The 22,567-nt window shown below is 41.2% G+C and overlaps 1 protein-coding gene across 1 annotated transcript; it reads right to left on the bottom strand.

Moving 5' to 3' along the window:
- Positions 1-3,203: 3,203 nt before the first annotated feature.
- On the bottom strand, positions 3,204-18,359 carry LOC135106736 (uncharacterized). Its single transcript, XM_064015996.1, has 2 exons — positions 6,413-18,359; positions 3,204-4,741 (listed from the first exon to the last, which is right to left on the bottom strand). Exon 1 carries the CDS (start codon positions 7,675-7,677, stop codon positions 6,418-6,420), a length of 1,260 nt encoding a protein of 419 aa, XP_063872066.1. The 5' UTR covers positions 7,678-18,359; the 3' UTR covers positions 3,204-4,741; positions 6,413-6,417.
- Between the last annotated feature and the right edge of the window lie 4,208 nt (positions 18,360-22,567).

Genomic DNA, 22,567 nt, shown 5'->3' with positions numbered 1-22,567 from the left:
GTTTTTGCCATTCTATTTATTTGTTTTACACAAATTTTTTGCACAATAGTAGGGCATACCATTTATAACACTTCTGTACCTTTATTTTTAAAATTTTTGAAAGTTTTAAAAAAATTAAGACCCCTTTTCAAAACCCTAAAAGTCAAGAAAATTCATATTTTTCATATATTGTGGTATACATATAGGTCTTCAGATGAGTGTATTTTAAATTATGATTCTTATAATTGAATTTGAGGAAAAAATTTTTTTTTTTCACAACTTTAAACTTTCAGTAAATTCATGAGAATTTTCCATATACATGATAGTTGATTCAAAATTATAAATGTATATATTTGTAGAATTTAATCTATTCTAACAATCCTGAAGGTTTGATGGGAATCTATGAAGAAATGGCTGAGTTTTAAGCATTTATATTAGCAAAAATGTTGTTTTGAGATACAGGCTCCTAAACATTCGTGTTACACATCATTCTTTTATTTATCACTACACTTTATTATTACATTGTCTGTGTTGCTACATCATTCCTTCATGATCATATCTTAGAAAGACACTTGGAAAAATTTTATTTTTTGCTTGAGTGGCTCCTGGTCCTCCACCCCACCCCCTTCTGTGGGTGGTATTACCTCATCATGACTGAGAGGTTTCAGAGCTGCCACTCTTCTCATTATTGCCAGATGTTTCTCAAAAGGCTCCACTTTTATATTTAACTTTGTGTGCCTGGACATCCTCAGAAACGTGGGAAATGGGATGAGATAGTCAAGTGGTGCCTCTAAGGAAGTGACGCATGTCCTCTTTCAACTAAGGCTGGCAAGCCACTGAGACTGAGCATCAGTGTTGCCACTGAGGAAAGTGAAAATATCCAAGGTTGCCTTGCATAAAATTTCAAAATTATCTTATAAAAATCCAAGATTCCAAAATCTACCTCTAATAATACCCTAATATGAAACAAGTGAAAATCAGTTGTATGATGTCTCACCTCAATGTAGAGAGACTTGCAAAGGAGTGTCCTCAGAGTCACTGGCATCCTCCCACGAGGCTGAAAGTACAGTTGCCTGTTCTGTCTTTCTCCATTTATCCCCATAGTGCTTTTGACAGATACTATTAACCTCTGAGACCAATTTCTTAAATGGCTCCCATTTATAGCAAAGCACTTCCCGTCTTCCTATGGATTGTTTTGGTAGGAGCCAGTTTGCTACCGTGCTAGCTCTAAGTCTGTTTGCTTACTTAGTTTTAATGATGTTTAGTTGAGAGAACACCGTCTCAACTGATATTGAAGAATGAGGCAGTGCCATTAAATCACACACAAACCTTAAGAGTTTGTCAAATTTGGCATGATTTTTGCCTTCCTTAATGTTACCCAGTTTATGCCAAAAAGATAGGACTGTCTTGAATTGTCTAGGGTTTGTGCTAAAATACAGCAGATCTCGCCATTGTTCTTGCAGTTCATCAAGTTCTTCTTCAATAAGATTAGGAAAATGAACAGCCAACTTGCTACTGGATTTCATATGCCTTTCAGGAAACAAAGCTTCTTTTGGGTACATTACATTAAACAAAGCCAAGATATTTTCATTCTCCATAGAGAACCTTTTTCTTCTTTGTGCACAGAGTTCAATCATGAACTTCAGGCAACCTTAGCAAAGCCTTTTCTCTCTTTCCTTGGGCGGTTCTTTCAAAAGTAGCATTTCACACCTTCCACCAAGACTGATATTTTCCATGCTAAAATGGAAAGACTTATTTTCGGGATTAATTTGAGAAACCTTCAATGAGTTCAGAGTTTCATCTTTAATAAAGGCTCCAAGGACATCGCAGTACTCATTGGTAACTGAAAGATACAGCATGCTGAGCCTGAATTGTTCTGAATGAAATTCAAGGTTCATTCTGTCTATTTTTCCAATAATCCAGTTTAAGAAAAGCAACCATATCTTTGTACCAGAATTTGTCATGGTGTTATAAATCTGAGCAGCTCCGTCAATCTTATCAGCCCTGCTTTCTGCTTCAGTGCATCCCACTGTTTTGGTATACGAGCTATGAGCTCACCTCTTGACAGCCAGCAAGTCTGGGATAGTTTTAGCATTTTATGTTTAGGATTGTGAAGAATATCTTGAAAAACTTTAAATTATTGCTAGCGCTCAGTACTTGAGAAGTAACAGCAGACATAACTCTTAAAAATTATTCCAGAAATAAGAGCAGGTGGCCACAGGCATAAGTGGCACACAGTGAAAGATAATGCAAATACATCCAAAGACATAAACTGACAGCACATCCTTTTCCAGGTGAACTTGAAATCCATTAAGCACACCCATCATTGTTGAGCAATTATCAGAGGCAAAACCAGTTATATTGTTTAAGGGTATTTCCTTGGCCCTGAGCATTTCCTTGGACAATTTATACAGTCCTTCAGCACTTCCATCCTCAACATTGACAATGCCCAAATATGCATCAGTAATTTAACACTTGACACCCATGAAATAATTATTTGGCCCTTAATTACATGCCACATGCTGATTACATTGAGAGCAAGGCACAAATTGAAGTAACTAGATGCGACAAGGCACAACCAGTACTGTCAGGTACCATCACTGTTAATAATATACTACCTTAAGATTTCAGGATAAAATTTCTTGGGACGTATTTCCTTTCATATGGTATTGGTTAAATAGTCATAGTGACATTACACACATGTAAATACATGTAGTGAAAATACAGGTTGGCAACTTAGCAATTGTAAGCAGGCTGTCGAAACACTTATACATGAAAAGAACATGTTAGTGTACTACATGTTTTTACTACACAAGGTTCAATTTGTTTTATTCCACAACAGCATCAATGTCAAAATCAGATGTATATGTAGAAGTCTCTTTCAGTTTACCCTTAAAACTCTCAAAATTTACTGGATTCTGACAGAAAACTCCAAGACTCCAAGGTCAAGGTAAAAAATCAAATATCTTGTATAAAAATTATAGAAGTACATGAGACTTACCATGGGTCAGTTGAAATGTGCTTCGGATTTTGCGAAGCAAGCCACCGCTGCTGGAGAGAGCTTTCACATGAGATACACAAAGATCAAGGTACTGACAAACTTTAAAGAGCTGAGAGCCACCCACATGCCACAAGTTCCCGAAAAATGCCCGTCGGAAAGAGAAACACAAAGTCAAAAGCCCATCTTTCCGAAGGGTGGGAGTGTTGGGCATGTGAAAGCTCTCTCCAGCAGCGGTGGCTTGCTTCGCAAAATCCGAAGCACATTTCAACTGACCCATGGTAAGTCTCATGTACTTCTATAATTTTACTTCAGCAACCCACCGCTATTGCTGGAGAGGCTCCACATGAGATTTTAAAGCCATGTGGGTGTACTCTCAGAACTACACAATCCTTAACGTTCTCCAAGTGAGTGATTGAAAATTAAACAAACTAAATATGTATCCCAACTTCATTGTATGAAAAATCCTCCTCCTTAAACAGATATGTCCCTTACAAAAACATATAGTACACGTATAAAACAAACAAAATATGTCAATTGAGATCCAACGCAAATGAATAGAGAAACCTGTTAACATTACAATACAGAATCCAGTATGGCCTCTTGAAAAAAATCTGAAACCTGAGTGATCTCCTTATTATAGTGTTTAGCAAAGGTTGTCTCCTGAGTCCAACCTGCCTTAGATAAGATAATGTTAACTGGGACATCCATGGCTTTGGCCTTGGAAGCAGAGGCTGGTCGAACACTGCCAGCCGTGAATTTCTTAGTATTGATACCACAGTTGACAAGAACAGTTTTAATCCACCTTGCCACTGTATCTTTGGAAACACTTTTATGTGGCTTCACCACACTGATGAGGAGTTTCCCATTATCCTTCCCAAATTCCTTTCTCAGATTCTCCGTTCTGTTAATATATTCCTTCAAGGTATTTACAACACACATTCTAGAATCAGGTAAATAAGCATGAAACTTAAGCATTCTCACATTAAACTTCGGACGACACTGCTTAATGTTGCCCCCTAACAAAAGAGATACAGAATTGGTATCAACAATAGCATTGGAATACAATAATAAATGTAAGGTCTGTACTCTTGCAGCTTGAGTCAATGCCATAAGCATCACCAATTTCAAAGTTAAAGATTTCAAAGATAGGTCTTGTAATGGGCTCATGGACCTCAGCTTCTGCAATACTGGCTGCACATCCCAGGTTTCAGCATACCTAGGGCAAGAGGGTCTCAAGTTAAACACACCACGCATAAACCTATTGATAAGTGGATGATTCCCAGCTCTACATCCTTCCAACGTAATGCCTAAAGCAGAGAGAGCACCTCTTGCTGTGTTAACAGACTCATACCCCACCCCTCTATGAAATGTCTCCAAAAGGAAATTCAAAACACTAATTACAGATGGAGTAGAGGGATTGATATTCCATCTATCACAAAATGATGACCATCTTTTAATGTGTGGTCTATATTGCCGCATCGTACCTGGTCTCCACGATGCCATGATAATCTCTGTACCTTCTGACGATACACCTCTCCCTCTAAGTTGTTGCCTGACAAAAGACATGCCATCAATTGGGTGTGGGTCATAATCGGGTGTTCTTCCGCTGATGAGGGATGTCGTAGTACATTTGTTTTCTGAGTGATGAGCCTGGGGGCCTTGATCAACATTTGCAGAAGAGGGCCCATCCAAGATTGGGAATTCCACATTGGAACAACCATCCACCCCTTGGCTCTCTCCTCCCTCATTTTCTGTAGACACCTAGTAATGAGAGAAAATGGTGGGAAAAGGTAAATCAGATCGAAACTGGCCCAATTTAATGTGAACGCATCCACATGCTTTGCTTCAGGATCAGGTCTCCACGAGCAAAAACAATCTATTTGCTTGTTTAAGCGAGAAGCAAATAAGTCAATGGAGGGAGTTCCAAAAACTACACACAACTCTTTAAAAATCTTTGGATTAAGTTTCCATTCATGTTTGTCATTAAAATTACGAGAGGCTTCATCCGCCAACACATTCTTCTTTCCTGGTATGTGTGCACAAGTAATCCAGATGTCATTGGAAATACACCAATTCCAGATATCAATGCAGATAGAGTTACACACTAGTGATTTAGTTCCACCCATCTCATTAACATAAGCAATGGCTGTGGTATTATCACACATAACTTTAACATGGCAGCCTTTAAGCAAGTAAGCAAAAGATTGAAGGGTAAACAAGATGGCCTTGAGTTCCCTTGCATTAATGTGTAGGCAACTTTCTTCTGTTGTCCATTTACCATTGGTGGAATGCTTTAATACACAACCACCCCAACCTAAATCTGAGGCATCAGTAAAAACTTCAACAGAAGGAGCAGTCCGAATAATTTTCCGAACTTGCGTACCTACTTCAGAGATCCACCAACTCAGCTCCATTTTCATTTCCTTTGAGATAGTCATAAATTTGTCAAAGTTGCCCTTTCCTACCTTTAATGCAACAATTTTGGCCTTTTCTAAAATTCTGTAATGGAGCTTACCTAATTCAACGGCCGGAATGGCAGCTACCAACATGCCAACTACCCGAGCTACCTCTCTGATCTTTGCCTTATTTCTACTGGCCAAGGATGAACAACTTTCCACAATCTTCTTCACTCTACGAGCAGGGAGTGTGACAGTCATGGCTTCAGAATCGATGATGTTGCCAAGATATTCTATGCGTTTTGTAGGCACCAAAACTGACTTGTCCACATTAATACAAAACCCCACATTTTGCAAAATTTCCACAGTATCCTTTAAACAAGCAACACAATCCTCAACTGACTTGCTACACATAAGAGTATCATCTATAAAGGAAGTAATGGTGTAGCCTTTCAATCTCAAAAAAGAAAAAATCGGCTTCAAAAGTTTAGTGAAAAGACGAGGACCTGCAGAAGCACCATTAGGAAGGCAAGTGAATTGGTATATCTTCCCTGCCCATTTAAAACAAAGGTATTTTTGCTGCTCCTCTGCAATTTTGACTGAATAATAAGCATGCTTCAGATCCACCGAAGCCATGAAAGCGCCTGAACTGATTAGCCTAATTGCCTGCTCAAAATTTTCCATTTTGAAATGGATGTAATTCATGAATTTGTTGAGTTTCTTCAAATTAAGCACCAACCTGTAGCCACCCTCTTTTTTCTCTCTCAAGAAAACTGGTGAAATAATCTGGCCCACCTGTCTGTGAGTCTCTTCTAACCTTCTGGCTCAACAATTTATCTATTTCATTAGTCATAATAACTTTCTCCTCATCACTAAATTTGTATTCCACTTCCTCAGAAAATAAATGAGTAATGTTCTGTTCATCAATCTCAAGATGGCAATGTTTAACAATGTCCAAAATGAAAGGATCACTAGTAAGTTTGCACCATTCACCAATAAACTTAGGAAGCTGACCCGCTTCAAAGTCATTCCTTACCTGAATTACTGCCGGGGATTGTAGTGTCCCTGGCCCCTTGGGTTTTTTGAAGAGGAGTTCCCTCTGTGATAAGAAGGGCGGCCGTCCCCTCTGGTGGCAGGTTTGTGTAAACCGTAAGGTTTAAACCGGGTAGACATACCCCGGAAAGCTGGCTTCCCAAAGAAACCACGTTGCTTATCACCACTTAACTTCCCAAGACCTGGAGCTCCAAAATGGGAAGTCTTCTTGTGGGTAAACTTGTTCTTCAGCCTTTCGGCCCCCTCAATCTGTTTGGTAGCTTGAGTAAGATCATCCCCAAACAGTAAGCCAGTCGCAGGAGTCTTATCAGTGCATAAGTGCGCATACTTTTGGTTTATCTCTCGTTTGAGGAAAAACCGTCTATTCATATTCAGTTTAAAGTTTGCATGCCCTAACAACCCCAAGGCACCATTAAGCATAGCCACCTCATGACCAATAACCTGATTCTGCTCCTCATTGGCAAACTTGTCCAGAACAGTAAGTGATTTAACCATAATAGTGGCAGCCTTAGTTATATCCTTACCAATTTCCTTCAGTCGGAAATCAGCTTTCTTTGCCTCAGTGGGTAGGGCCTCCAGCACTTGTGAGTTGCACTCGACTGGGATAAGTGCCTTACAGTTTCTAGGACGTTTAGAAGCCTCATCTGCCAAAATCTCCTTATGGTCTTCCTCTTTCAAACCATGAGAAAACCAGTGATTCACCATTGCAGCAATCGGTTCTTCAATAGCTTCAGAACAGTCATCCATAGGCACATAGGCCTTAGCTGCTTGTAACAGAATACTGCCCGAAGGAGCTTCATCTTCGATCTCACCTTCTTCAGCACTCATTTCTTGTGACCTAAAGCCAGAAAATGCACCAGAGGAAGAAGGGGGAGGGGAGGCAGAAATCTCATGAGTACCCCCTAAGTCCTGTGCTGGCCCAGATCTGATGCCTGATGTGCCAGGCTCAGAACCAACACTTGCCCTGGCACCTCTGTCACTCTTAAGTTTATTCACATCCTCCTGAAGTGCAGGCCAAGCCTCCAAAAACTTGGATAACGTAGTATTGTTAACATCTCCAGACTGGCTAGCTGGTGGTCGGGCGTCCATCTTAGACACACGATCACTTGCAACTTCATCCTCCCTAGCAGAGGCCCCAGACCGTTGGATATTCTTCCTCTTTTTATGCCTATTGGACGAATAGAGTCGGCTTCCACAAGAATGTGAAGAACCGCTTCTTGGAGGTGTAGAATCCCCCGAGGAAGACATATTGATGAACCAAACTCCTTCACAACAGTACACTCTGTCACCTGTCCCGCTCCTGAGAGATAACGGGAAAAAACACAGACAAAATAATCTTAGTTCAGCCCGCTCTTAATACAGATAACGGGATATAATCAAATCGAACCTTAAAACTTGCACCACGGGCCAGCAATCACAAAGAAATAATCGCGCCATGGCCGCTTGTTTACATTCACCCGCTCCCAAATGTAGATAACGGGGAAAAACACCGAGACAAAGGCACAGTATAACACCCACAACACACTAGTAAAAAACAATAGACAATGAATAAATGAGAACCTGCTCCAAGTTTGAATAACAGGTAACACGTGTGCATAACCTCACCTTGTTCAACACCATGTTTTCCCGCTCCTCATGGATAACAGGAAAGGAACACCAGGCACTCTTCCCGCTCCAACAGGATCACGGGGTAATAAAGTAAGGTAAAACAAAGTGAGTAAGGTGTAAAATAAGTGCCAACCCGCTCTGAAATTCAGATAACGGGTAACTAATGCCAAAATGGCAAACCGCCGCAGTAAGACAAACACGTCTTGCCTGTACCGAGAACAAAGCGTCACTGTCGGTACCTTGATCTTTGTGTATCTCATGTGGAGCCTCTCCAGCAATAGCGGTGGGTTGCTGAAGTAAAACCCAAGCTGTTGAGAGCGAGGCAGTGAGCTGGGAGTGCCACTCACTCCCTTTTTTTTTTTTTTTTTTTCTTTATGTAGGAAGGATACTGGCCAAGGGCAACAAAAATCTAATAAAAAAAATGCCCACTGAAATGCCAGTCCCATAAAAGGGTCAAAGCAGTGGTCAAAAATTGGTGGATAAGTGTCTTGAAACCTCTCTCTTGAAGGAATTCAAGTCATAGGAAGGTGGAAATACAGAAGAAGGCAGGGAGTTCCAGTTTACCAGAAAAAGGGATGAATGATTGAGAATACTGGTTAACTCCTGCGTTAGAGAGGTGGACAGAATAGGGGTGAGAGAAAGAAGAGTCTTGTGCAGCGAGGCCGCGGAAGGAGGGGAGGCATGCAGTTAGCAAGATCAGAAGAGCAGTTGGCATGAAAATAGCGGTAGAAGACAGCTAGATATGCAACATTGCGGCGGTGAGAGAGGGGCTGAAGACAGTCAGTTAGAGGAGAGGAGTTGATGAGACGAAAAGCTTTTGATTCCACCCTGTCTAGAAGAGCAGTATGAGTGAAACCCCCCCAGACACGTGAAGCATACTCCATACATGGACGGATAAGGCCCTTGTACAGAGTTAGCAGCTGGGGGGGTGAGAAAAACTGGCGGAGACGTCTCAGAACACCTAACTTCATAGAAGCTGTTTTAGCTAGAGATGAGATGTGAAGTTTCCAGTTCAGATTATAAGTAAAGGACAGACCGAGGATGTTCAGTGTAGAAGAGGGGGACAGTTGAGTGTCATTGAAGAAGAGGGGATAGTTGTCTGGAAGATTGTGTCGAGTTGATAGATGGAGGAATTGAGTTTTTGAGGCATTGAACAATACCAAGTTTGCTCTGCCCCAATCAGAAATTTTAGAAAGATCAGAAGTCAGGCGTTCTGTGGCTTCCCTGCGTGATATGTTTACCTCCTGAAGGGTTGGACGTCTATGAAAAGACGTGGAAAAGTGCAGGGTGGTATCATCAGCATAGGAGTGGATAGGACAAGAAGTTTGGTTTAGAAGATCATTAATGAATAATAAGAAGAGAGTGGGTGACAGGACAGAACCCTGAGGAACACCACTGTTAATAGATTTAGGAGAAGAACAGTGACCGTCTACCACAGCAGCAATAGAACGGTCAGAAAGGAAACTTGAGATGAAGTTACAGAGAGAAGGATAGAAACCGTAGGAGGGTAGTTTGGAAATCAAAGTTTTGTGCCAGACTCTATCAAAGGCTTTTGATATGTCCAAGGCAACAGCAAAAGTTTCACCAAAGTCTCTAAAAGAGGATGACCAAGACTCAGTAAGGAAAGCCAGAAGATCACCAGTAGAGCGGCCTTGACGGAACCCATACTGGCGATCAGATAGAAGGTTGTGAAGTGATAGATGTTTAAGAATCTTCCTGTTGAGGATAGATTAAAAAACTTTAGATAAGCAGGAAATTAAAGCAATAGGACGGTAGTTTGAGGGATTAGAGCGGTCACCCTTTTTAGAAACAGGTTGAATGTAGGCAAACTTCCAGCAAGAAGGAAAGGTAGATGTTGACAGACAGAGCTGAAAGAGTTTGACTAGGCAAGGTGCAAGCACGGAGGCACAGTTTCGGAGAACAATAGGAGGGACCCCATCAGGTCCATAAGCCTTCCGAGGGTTTAGACCAGCGAGGGCATGGAAAACATCATTACGAAGAATTTTAATACGTGGCATGAAGTAGTCAGAGGGTGGAGGAGAGGGAGGAACAAGCCCGGAATCGTCCAAGGTAGAGTTTTTAGCAAAGGTTCGAGCGAAGAGTTCAGCTTTAGAAATACATGTGATAGCAGTGGTGCCATCTGGTTGAAATAGAGGAGGGAAAGAAGAAGAAGCAAAGTTATTGGAGATATTTTTGGCTAGATGCCAGAAATCACGAGGGGAGTTAGATCTTGAAAGGTTTTGACATTTTCTGTTAATGAAGGAGTTTTTTGGCTAGTTGGAGAACAGACTTGGCATGGTTCCGGGCAGAAATATAAAGTGCATGAGATTCTGGTGATGGAAGGCTTAAGTACCTTTTGTGGGCCACCTCTCTATCATGTATAGCACGAGAACAAGCTGTGTTAAACCAAGGTTTAGAAGGTTTAGGACGAGAAAAAGAGTGAGGAATGTACGCCTCCATGCCAGACACTATCACCTCTGTTATGCGCTCAGCACACAAAGACGGGTCTCTGACATGGAAGCAGTAGTCATTCCAAGGAAAATCAGCAAAATACCTCCTCAGGTCCCCCCAACTAGCAGAGGCAAAACGCCAGAGGTACCTTCGCTTAGGGGGATCCTGAGGAGGGATTGGAGTGATAGGACAAGATAAAGACATGAGATTGTGATCGGCGGAGCCCAACGGAGAAGAAAGGGTGACAGCATAAGCAGAAGGATTAGAGGTCAAGAAAAGGTCAAGAATGTTGGGCGTATCTCCAAGACGGTCAGGAATACGAGTAGGGTGTTGCACCAATTGCTCTAGGTCATGGAGGATAGCAAAGTTGTAGGCTAGTTCACCAGGATGGTCAGTGAAGGGAGAGGAAAGCCAAAGCTGGTGGTGAACATTGAAGTCTCCAAGAATGGAGATCTCTGCAAAAGGGAAGAGGGTCAGAATGTGCTCCACTTTGGAAGTTAAGTAGTCAAAGAATTTCTTATAGTCAGAGGAATTAGGAGAGAGGTATACAGCACAGATAAATTTAGTATGAGAGTGACTCTGTAGTCGTAGCCAGATGGTCGAAAACTCGGAAGATTCAAGAGCGTGGGCACGAGAGCAGGTTAAATCATTGCGCACATAAACGCAGCATCCAGCTTTGGATCGAAAATGAGGATAGAGAAAGTAGGAGGGAACAGAAAAGGGGCTACTGTCAGTTGCCTCAGACACCTGAGTTTCAGTGAGGAAAAGAAGATGAGGTTTAGAAGAGGAGAGGTGGTGTTCTACAGATTGAAAATTAGATCTTAGACCGCGAATGTTGCAGAAGTTAATGAAGAAAAAGTTGAGGGGGGTGTCAAGACACTTAGGGTCGTCGACGGAAAGGCAGTCCGACCTGGGGACATTTATGGTCCCCTCCCCAGAGGGGGACTCCGAGGCTGGTGTAGGAGTCGCCATGATTTTAAAATTTTTGAGTGAAGGGTGTGTGTGTTATTAGGTGCTTGTAGTTTTGTGTGGAGGAAGAGAGTTGTCTTTAGAGGGCAGGCTGTGACTACCCCCTTGTGTTGTGAGACACAAAGGGAAACGTTCAGTGAGGTCACAGCTGGGTTTAATAAGTTCACAGCACCCCCTGAACAGTGCTTTAGACCTCACTGGGAGTAATTATCGTTTCGGCAGGTGTCTACTGCCTCCTCCCTGTTACCATATCATGTTCATTCAAAAAATCAAGATTTTTTTTTGGGGGGGAAGGGGGGGAAAGACACTACTGATGTAAACAAAAGCATGAGGCTGAGTACAGGATCTTTAAAATGGGTCTTAAAATGTAAGTATTGTGCATTTTGCCATAAACCTTCGTGAAATATATGATGAGCGCATGCTTATCATATATATTTTTTTGTCACAGATCATATTTTTCACATTTTTGGGGTGCTTTTCAATCACACATCTCCCTTAAACTCTGTCTTGTTACAGTTGGATATCTCAAAGTCCCCTTTCCAGCTAATGGCTCTCCATACTCTAGCATCATCAGCATCACCCAACAGCCTCTTCCACCTACTCAAAGTGAAACAACCTGTTTCAGTTGTACTCCTGTTATTTTGAACACACTCAAGCAGTACATACAATATATCCTTAGCAAAAGCAATGATGTCATTATCTTCTCTAAATACATCAATACTTGTAATATTAACAGCAAATTTGTGTTTCTATATTATTAAAGCTCACAGGTTTTCTTACCATGCCCATACCTTGCCACAATGCTATACAGCACCTCGTAGTCCCAAAGCAAGGCACCCCTGGCCAGCACGTTGTCCCTGGTTCACTCAATGACATACTGATAGGGGTGTGGTTGGAAGATCTAGTTTTTTAATGACTGCAAAGTTGAGGACATAATCAACTAGACAATAGACACAATAGTTGTATCTTACTCTGATAACCATGTATCATGCTTCCAAAAATGCCTTCTTACTAATGAAGTATCAGTGGAGTTTTGAGGTTATTCACCACCACCATCTTATATTGATGATAAAAATTCTGCATTATTATTCATCTGACCCATGTCATTTTCGATGGAGTAAGAAATATCCATTTCTGGTAACACAAATTATTGCCAAGTCCCTAACAGCCTTCCCGAACCTAGCATTCAGGTTGCCTATAACATAGCCATTCCTCATGTGATTAGACTTTATATTTTCCTGGATAGAAGCAAAACTATCATGGGAATAGTACTGGGAGTCACAAGGGGGAATGATGCTAAAAAAATACCAAGCTGTAACCATACCTGGTCACGTACACTTAGGTCAATCTTATACTTTTTTTTTTTTTTTTTTTTGACAAGCATGATAATACCACCTCTGTCTGCCATGCCTACTGTTTTCCTGTGGTAGGACAAATACATAGAGACATTTTAACTGGTTAATTAGTGCAGTTATATCATAAACATGTAACAAATAATCTACATTGACTTTTCTAGCTTTGCACATACTCGATTAATACTCCAAGTGACTATTTTTATACTATCAGTACGCTGTGGTCTTTTTGCAAAAACTGAAGGTTCCGAATGTCTGATTTCACCATTGCAATAGGAGGCATCTTCACTTCTCCAAGGCTCCTTGGCTGCCGCGTGTCCTGCACGATATCGCACACTGCTTTCTCAAGTTGCTCCTTTTCCCTTACATCCACCTCACATAGTCGCTGCCACTCCTTCACTAGTGGATGTACATCCTTCACATAGAATGCTTTTCTCCAGCTCTCTTGAGGGTTTTGGCATTAATGAGGATCTGTGACCACATATCCTTATCTTGGGACTGTATTTATTAAACAATTTACTAAACCAAACTCTTTGTAACTTCAACATGTTAAGCTGCGACTCAGCAAACACTTATGACTTTGTAACTTGTCTGGTAAGTTAGGACTGCTCTCTGGTGCTGATACACCAAGGACCTTACCTACGAGGACGAAGTACCATCAGCTGGAGAATATTTCATCCTCTAGCTGCTTACATAGATGAGTACTGAAGGTGAATACTAATTTGTGATAATCTCTGTTGTTACAAGTCAGGGCATATGAAATAATAATCAAAATAAAGGCAGGAGACTGTGTAAAGGACTTCGATCAGTGGCTCAGAACGTTATAAACATTTCAGACACAATTTTTCACTACAACTCATCATATTTCTGTTAATTTCCTATTTTCAAAAAATTTTAAATCATGTTTAGGTTCAGCAATCATTACTGAGTGTAACAATATGGAACGGAATGTCCTGAGTAGAATATGAAGTCATGCATGACCCAAAATATTAACCCATAAACCGCTGCGATCGCTTAAATAATCAAGTCTCTTATATCCCGTGATGCAGCAATCGTTTATGTAATCATGAATTTTTCGCAGCGTATGTTTCGAATTTTTGCGGCAGGCTTCGCTTCAGCTGTGTTCTAGTGATCGCTGGCAACTTATTCATGCCATCACAAGAGCTTCAAATCTTATAACAATGCCCCCACTCGAGTTTTTGTTAAAAGTAGAAGACCTCTGGCAACTCTTCGTGACCGGCCGGGTAGAAGCCATCCTGTACATAATAGAAAACGTGGTAGTGGAAGAGAAAATTAGAGTTGTAAAGGCAGACACTACAAATTTAGGATGTCTACATAAAGCTGAGAGAGAGAGAGAGAGAGAGAGAGAGAGAGAGAGAGAGAGAGAGAGAGAGAGAGAGAGAGATTCACGCGCTTTTGGAAAGCGCGCGAATTTTGAGGGCCTATGATTTCCTCTATTTATTTATTTATCACTTTGAATTGCTGTAATAAATCAAATTACATTTTATTATTGATGACACTATCAGACTTATATTTTCGGTTCTAATGATAATGACTATAATATTGTAACTTCACCACCCCGTGGGCAGTCACACTTACACTTTTAGGGTCCGGTGCTTCCTGCATACGTGACGGTGAACTTACCCTGCGGCGCTCCGTGTTCTCCCCTGGCTCCCCTCAGAAGGCGAGTAGTAAAACACACTTGTGGCTTCTGGCCCTCTATTCTCCGTTGCTCACACTACACAGTAGTCCTATGCTGTAGCTCGGCACCCCGGGCCTCTTGTCGACCCTCGGAAGGCTTCTTGACGCCTCGCTCCAGCTCACAAAGGCACATACAAGTACAGGAGGCAGTGTCGGCGACGCGCGGGCTTTCTTCCCTCACCAGTGTTCTCCCGCCACTCTGTCTCCCAAACTGTTCCGCCACCAATCCCAGGGCTGCTACACGTCACGTGATACTCCCGAGCCCCAGGGTAGGCGGCCGGCGAGGTGACGTAGTGTGACGTCATCCTCCACTTCAGCTGGGACTCAGTCTGGGTATCTTCATGATCTTGCCCTCTCGTGACAATATCAAGCGTAGTAAAAATGTCAACATTTAAGAATTCGCTTTTAAAGGGTTAAAGTATGTCTGTGATGCTGTACAGCAGTGGTTCCCAAACTATCTTACCTGACGCCCCCTTTTTGCTTCCAGTAGACCCGCACGCCCCCAGTTCTTTTTTTTTTTTCATATGAAATGATTCTTACATTTATTTCTTAGCATTGTTCAGAAAAACATATTTGTTTGTATTACATTTTAATAATGAAAGCCACTCAAACAAATAATACTACATTCCAGTAACTAAAAAGGAAACATTTGGTTCAAAGTGAGCGAAAAAAAAGGTTTGAACATCAGCAAATTGGCAAAATTGAGTTGCAATTTTAAGAAAAAATAATTTGAAAACATGGCATATAATATTTGGAATGACTCATGAGACTAAGGCAAAATTTATGAACTAATTTAGTGAGATGGATGCTGCTGCTTCTTCCTCACAAGATCAGAAATTCTAGGATTGAAGGATGACAGCGCACAACGCAAGTCATTTTCTACATCAAGTCGGTTGCGCTGTTTTGTTTTCAGAACAACAAGAGCTGAAAATCCTGCTTCACAAAGATAAGTAGAAGAAAAGGGAAGAATCACACGAAGTGCTTCTTCACCTACTTTTGGGTACATGGGGAGATATTTCACCCAAAACTCTTCTAACTTCATTGTTTCAAAGTCCCTTTTCCCGCTGGAGTCACATTTCAAATCGATGGCTTCCTCTTGCAGTGATTCCAGTAACAACTCCACATCAGTGTTAAATGGATTCTGCACCAATGTTCAAAGAGAATTCTCCATTGAGACATCTGGAAAATAGTGCATAAATTCCTCAGCAAGGGAATGCAGATGTGATAAAACCTCTTTTGTCATGTCATACTGCTCAATGTTTCTCTTCTCAGATAAGAGCTCATTCAGATGTGAGAACGATGAAAAGTTCCCAGCTTGTACTTTTCGTTTCCAAAGATGAATTCTTTCGGTGAAAGCTCTGATCACATCAGAGTGTGCAATGATGTTTGTGTTTCTTCCTTGTAACTTCAAATTGAGGTTGTTGATAGCCTCAAAAAAGTCCACAAGGTATGCTAGTGAGAGCTGAAAGTCTTCCTCTCTGAATGCTTCATACAGTTTGTCTTGTTTCTGCTTCTGCAAGAAAATTTCCACTTCATCTTTGAGCTCGTAAAGACGACTCAGCATGTTTCCCTTGGAAAGCCAGCGGACTTCGGTGTGAAACAGGAGAGTCTTATAATCAGTGCCCAAATCTGAGCAAAGAGCTGCGAAAAGCCTAGAATTCAAAGAGCTATTCTTTACAAAATTCACCACTTTTATTGCCAAATTCAGTGAACTGCGTAGATTACCAGGCAGAGTTTTGCTTGCTAATGATTGTCTGTGGATAACATAGTGAGTCCCAGTTACAGCAGGATTTTTTTCTTTCACCAACTTCACAAATCCAGAGCGAGATCCAATCATTGATGGGGCACCATCAGTACAAACACCGACTAATTTTTCCCATGAAAGACCGTGCTCTTGGAAAAACTCATCAACTTTTGAAAAAAACATCAATGGCCTTTGCTGTTGTCTCCAGTGCTGCTGAGAAAAGAATTTCTTCTTTCACAGTTCCTTCATCCACGAATCGAGAATAAACAAGCAGCTGGCAGAGGTGAGCAACATCAGTACTTTCATCGCACTGTATTGCAAAGAAGCGAGATGCTTTTATTTTGTCCAAAACTTGTTCTTTTATGTCTTCTGAAAGTTCGTCAATGCGACGCTTCGCTGTGTTATCTGATAAGGAAATCTTTGATAACTTTCTTTGGCTTTCTTCCCCAAGCACAGTATTTGCAGCACTCAAAAGGCAGGGTTTTACAAGAGTCTCCCCCACAGAGTGAGGCTTCTTTGCTTTTGCCATAAGTAGTGACAGCTCGTAAGATGCTTCCACCAGTTTCCACGTTTCTTGATGAAAAACACTGCTTGAGTCCAGCTTCATACGATTCAGCTCATGCAGTTTGGCTGTGAAGAACTCCTTTGGCTTTTCTTTTAATGCTTTGTGGTTTGTGCTCAAATGTCGCTCCAGACGACCAGGTCTTAAGGCGTCATTGCTGAGGACTGTATGGCATATGACACACTGAGGGAGATGAAATCCATTCCTCTCTATAACAGTGAAGCCATACTTGATATATTCATCTGAATACTTTCTTTTCCTTGCCCCAGACATTTCTGCCAAGTGAAAATAGCAACAAACTTATAAACTGCACCATGGAACTAAGTAGTTATATAACATACCGTATTGGCATGCACCACACCACACATTCATATAACATAGATCACACAACTGGAAATCATAAATCTGTAACATACCACAAATATTCAGCACACAACGTGGCTTATATCTTAACAATAATGACAATGAGAACAACTGCGGAAAATACAACGAGAAGAAGCAAACGGAGTAAAACTAAACGCACGAAAATGCTCAGTTATACTGTGATGTAATGTGTTGATTTGACGAGCGATGTTTTGCATACAGTCGACCTTGGCATAGTTGTGCTCATGTACCTTTGTTTGTTGGATCTTATATTAGCGATTTTGGCGATGACTGAATTGTGATATGATGGTACGTTTTTGGTGTGATGTAGAGTAGTGCGCGCACGGTGGTTTAGTTTTGTTTGCGTGTCGAGAGTTGAGTTTGTGTTTGCAGTGGTTTAGTCTGTTATCGTGTTTTTTGGCTTTGTTTTATCATTTCCACTTTTTTTTTAAATAGATTCGCTTCTTTCTGCTGTCTGAGATTTTTATTAACGTTTTTTTATTAAGTAAATAGATATGGCGATTGAACCATCAACCCAGCAACATATACAGTACACTTAATTTGTCACACACACTTTTCGCCGCCTATACTGGAATCAACGCACACACTTCACCACATATATTCAAACTAGCGTACAAAACTCACCGCGTATTATTCACATTTCAAACTTTCGATCACAATGAGTATTTCACACAATCAACAAGACATTCCATTCTGCATCGTTCTACCCTTGCAAATCGTCAAGGTTACAATGTCACTCATACACGTATGTGATCCAGAATTGAAGAGTGAAATAAATCCCTACCGTGGACAAGGGGAATATGTGCTCAGGTTGACGGGATGGAGTATTGGGAGTTTGTGACGAGTCCCTCAGTCGCGTCAGTGTGGTTGGTATCATTGACTTGTCCAAAACGTGTAAAGAGAACTAGCTTAATAGAAAATGGGTTGGAGTGACTGCTATAATTATACTTTGCATGTATGTAATGACAGATATTTGTTCTTTGAATGATTTTATTATTCTAATTAAACAAATAATTTTGAGCAGATGACTTCACGCCCCCCTTGTATCCTCCTCGCGCCCCCCCAGGGGGGCACGCCCCCTAGTTTGGGAACCACTGCTGTACAGTAATTTTCCACTTAGGATTCTCTTGGGAACTAGCGCTGGCAGTAAACCTGACAGTGGACGGTCAAGTTTGCTATACTCTATGGCTGAGGAAAAAATATATATATATATATATATATATATATATATATATATATATATATATATATATATATATATATATATATATATATATATATATATATATATATATATATATATTTCACCTACATATGAACTACTTCCTGAGGCGCATAAGAAGTGTTCCATAGCTCAGTATATGAAAGAACCCGCACTGTACACAATATGTGGACTTCGACACCTCTGATTTCAATGCAGAGTTGTGAGTTAATTATAGGATGGCGCTGTTTAGAACTTTTACAGACGTACTCTACAGTGTTAATCTATTAACAGTGGTGTTCCTCAGGGTTCTGTTCTGTCACCCACTCTCTTCTTATTATTCATTAATGATCTTCTAAACCAAACTTCTTGTCCTATCCACTCCTATGCTGATGATACCACCCTGCACTTTTCCACGTCTTTTCATAGACGTCCAACCCTTCAGGAGGTAAACATATCACGCAGGGAAGCCACAGAACGCCTGACTTCTGATCTTTCTAAAATTTCTGATTGGGGCAGAGCAAACTTGGTATTGTTCAATGCCTCAAAAACTCAATTCCTCCATCTATCAACTCGACACAATCTTCCAGACAACTATCCCCTCTTCTTCAATGACACTCAACTGTCCCCCTCTTCTACTCTGAACATCCTCGGTCTGTCCTTTACTTGTAATCTGAACTGGAAACTTCACATCTCATCTCTAGCTAAAACAGCTTCTATGAAGTTAGGTGTTCTGAGACGTCTCCGCCAGTTTTTCTCACCCCCCCAGCTGCTAACTCTGTACAAGGGCCTTATCCGTCCATGTATGGAGTATGCTTCACATGTCTGGGGGGGTTCCACTCATACTGCTGTTCTAGACAGGGTGGAATCAAAAGCTTTTCGTCTCATCAACTCCTCTCCTCTAACTGACTGTCTTCAGCCTCTCTCTCACCGCCGCAATGTTGCATCTCTAGCTGTCTTCTACCGCTATTTTCATGCTAACTGCTCTTCTGATCTTGCTAACTGCATGCCTCCCCTCCTTCCACGGCCTCGCTGCACAAGACTTTCTTCTTTCTCTCACTCCTATTCTGTCCACCTCTCTAACGCAAGAGTTAACCAGTATTCTCAATCATTCATCCCTTTCTCTGGTAAACTCTGGAACTCCTTGCCTGCTTCTGTATTTCCACCTTCCTATGACTTGAATTCCTTCAAGAGGGAGGTTTCAAGACACTTATCCACCAATTTTTGACCACTGCTTTGACCCTTTTAAGGGACTGGCATTTCATTGGGCATTTTTTTTTTTATTAGATTTTTGTTGCCCTTGGCCAGTATCCTTCCTACATAAAAAAAAAAAAAAAAGTATACAATATCATCATGTCAATATTCAACAATAAAATAAAAAGGAATTATCAAACATTAACCTACTTCCCTGCACATCATTCTTTAATAATGTCTAATTAGGTGAGTAACAAAACAATTGTATACTGAAGGCAATAACCAGGTCTCATTGATTCCAAGAACTGAAACAGAAAATGTAAGTAAGAAATCATGAAAAGAAAAAAAAAAAAAAAAGTAATAGACACCTGCCGAAAAGAAAATTACTCCAAGTGAGGTCTGAAGCAATGAGTGCTAATCAATAACCCAGATGTGATCTCACTGAACATTTCTTATCCCATTGTGTCTCACAACACAAGGAAGCAGTCACAGCCTGGCCTCTAAGGACAACTCTCTTCCTTAACACAAAACTACATGCACCTAATTACATGCACACCCTTCACTCATAATTTTAAATTCAATATGGTAACTCCTACACCAGCCTCGGAATTCCCATCTTGGGAAGGGATCACAAACTGCTCCTCTGGTATTGTCTTGCCACCCTCCTCAATTTTTCTTCATTAACTTCAGCAACCTTCCCAGCCTTAGATCTAATTTTCAATCTGTAGAACACCACCTCTCCTCTACTAAACCTCATCTTTTCCTCACCAAAACACATGTGACAGGCAACTGATAGTAGCCCCTTTTCTGTTCCCTCTTACTTTCTCTATCCTCATTTTTAATCCAAAGCTGATGTTGCATCTATATGTGCAACAACTTAACTTGCTCTCATGCCCACGCTCTTGAATCTTCAGAATTTTCCACCATTTGCCTATGTACAAGTCACTCTCAAACTAAACCTATATGTGTTGCATACCTCTCACCTAACTCCTCTGACTATAAAGTTCTTTAACTACTTAACTTCCAAAGTGGAGCACATTCTCTCTTTGCTTATGTGGAGATCTCCATTCTTGGAGACTTCAATGTTCACCACCAACTTTAAATTTCCTCTTCCTTAACTGACCATCCTGGTAAACTAGCCTTTAACTTTGCTATCCTCCATGACCTAGAGCAATTGCTGCAACACCCTATGCATATTCCTGACCATCTTGGAGATACAACCAAAATTTTTGATCTTTTTTTAACCTCTAAGCCTTCTGCTTCTCCATTGGGCTCCTCAGATCACAACCTCATATCTGTACCTTGTCCTATCGCTCCAATCCCTCCTCAGGATCCCCCAAATGGATGTCCCTCTGGCATTTTGCCTCTGCTTCTTGGAGAGACCAGAGGAGATATGCTTATTTTCCATAGAATGACTACTGCTTCCGTGTCAGAGACATGTCTCTGTGTGCTGAGCACACACTTTCGCCCCAATTAGCTAAAAACTCCTTCATTAATAGTGCCAAAATCTTTCAAGATCTAACTCACCTCGTGATTTCTGGCACCTAGCCAAAAACATCTCCAATAACTTTGCTTCTTCATCTTTCTCTCCTTTATTTCAACTTGATGGCACCACTGCCACCTCTTCCATGTCTAAAGCTGATCTCTTCACTCTAACTTTCACTAAAAACTCTACCTTGAATGATTCAGGGCTTGTTCTTCCCTCTCTTCCACCTTCCAACTACTTCATGATACCCATTAAGATCCTTCACAGTGATGTTTTCCACGCCCTTGCTGGCCTTAAGCCTCAGAAGGCTTATGGACTGAACAGGTCCCTCCTTTTATCTGAAACTCTGCCTCCATGCTTGCACATTACCTAATCCAACTCTGTCTATCGACATCTACCTTTCCTTTCTGCTGGAGGTTTACCTACATTCTTCTTCTTAAAAAGGGTGACCACTCTAATCCCTCAAACTACCAACCTATTGCTTTAATTTTCTGCCTCTCTAAAGTTTTTAATCTATCCTCAGCATGAAGAATATTAAACACCTATCATTTCACAACCTTATATCTGATAGCCAGTATGGGTTCCATCAAGCCTGTTCTACTGGTGATCTTCTGGCTTTCCTTACTGAGTTTTGGTCATTCTCTTTTAGGGATTTTGGTGAAACTTTCACGGTTGCTTTAGACATGTCAGCTTTTGACAGTCTAGCACAAAGCCTTGATTTCTAAACTACCCTCCTATAGTTTCTATCCTTCTCTCTGTAACTCATCTAAAGTTCTTTTTCTGACTGCTCTGTTGCTGCTGTTGTAGACAGTCACTGTTCTCCTAAGTCAGTGGTGTTTCTAAGGGTTCTGTCCTGTCACCTATTCTCTTCCTACTATTCATTAATTATTTTCTGAACCAAACTTCTTGTCCTATCCATTCCTACACTGATGACTGATACCCCCCACCTCTGCACTTTTCCAGGTCTTTTCGTAAATGTCCAGCCCTTCAGAAGTAAACAGCTCACGCAAGAAAGCCACAGAACACCTGACTTCTTATCTCTCTAAAATTTCTGATTGGGGCAGATCAAACTTAGTATTGTTCAATGCCTTTAAAAACTCAATTCCTCCATCTATCAACTTGACACCTTCCAGATAACTATCCCTCCCCTCTGTGGGGAACTCACCCAACTGCCTCCCAGCCAACACATAATCACAGAAAGCATCACTAAACATAATTATAAATAAACTGTTATGAAAGCTCCTCTCAAGTCTCCTACACCTCACTTAGCCAAGGCTCCTGGTCGGCCCTCACACCACAACAGCTCGGCTGTGGGCACAGAAGACCATGGGAGAGAGGAGAGGAGGCACTCGCAACACCTACCTTCCCAAGCCACACAGAGGCCTGGAGAAACTATTTCACTGGGTCCCTGCAGCTTGCTCACGAGGGAAGTGCACTGTCCAACCTGGTGGAGGGTCTGTCACTGCAGTCACACAACGCAGGGGGA

The sequence above is a fragment of the Scylla paramamosain genome, chromosome 14, assembly GCF_035594125.1.
Source record: "Scylla paramamosain isolate STU-SP2022 chromosome 14, ASM3559412v1, whole genome shotgun sequence".
NCBI lineage: Eukaryota > Metazoa > Arthropoda > Malacostraca > Decapoda > Portunidae > Scylla > Scylla paramamosain.
The sequence above is the reverse complement of the archived record's forward strand: the minus strand, read 5'-3'. Positions and strand labels throughout refer to the sequence as shown.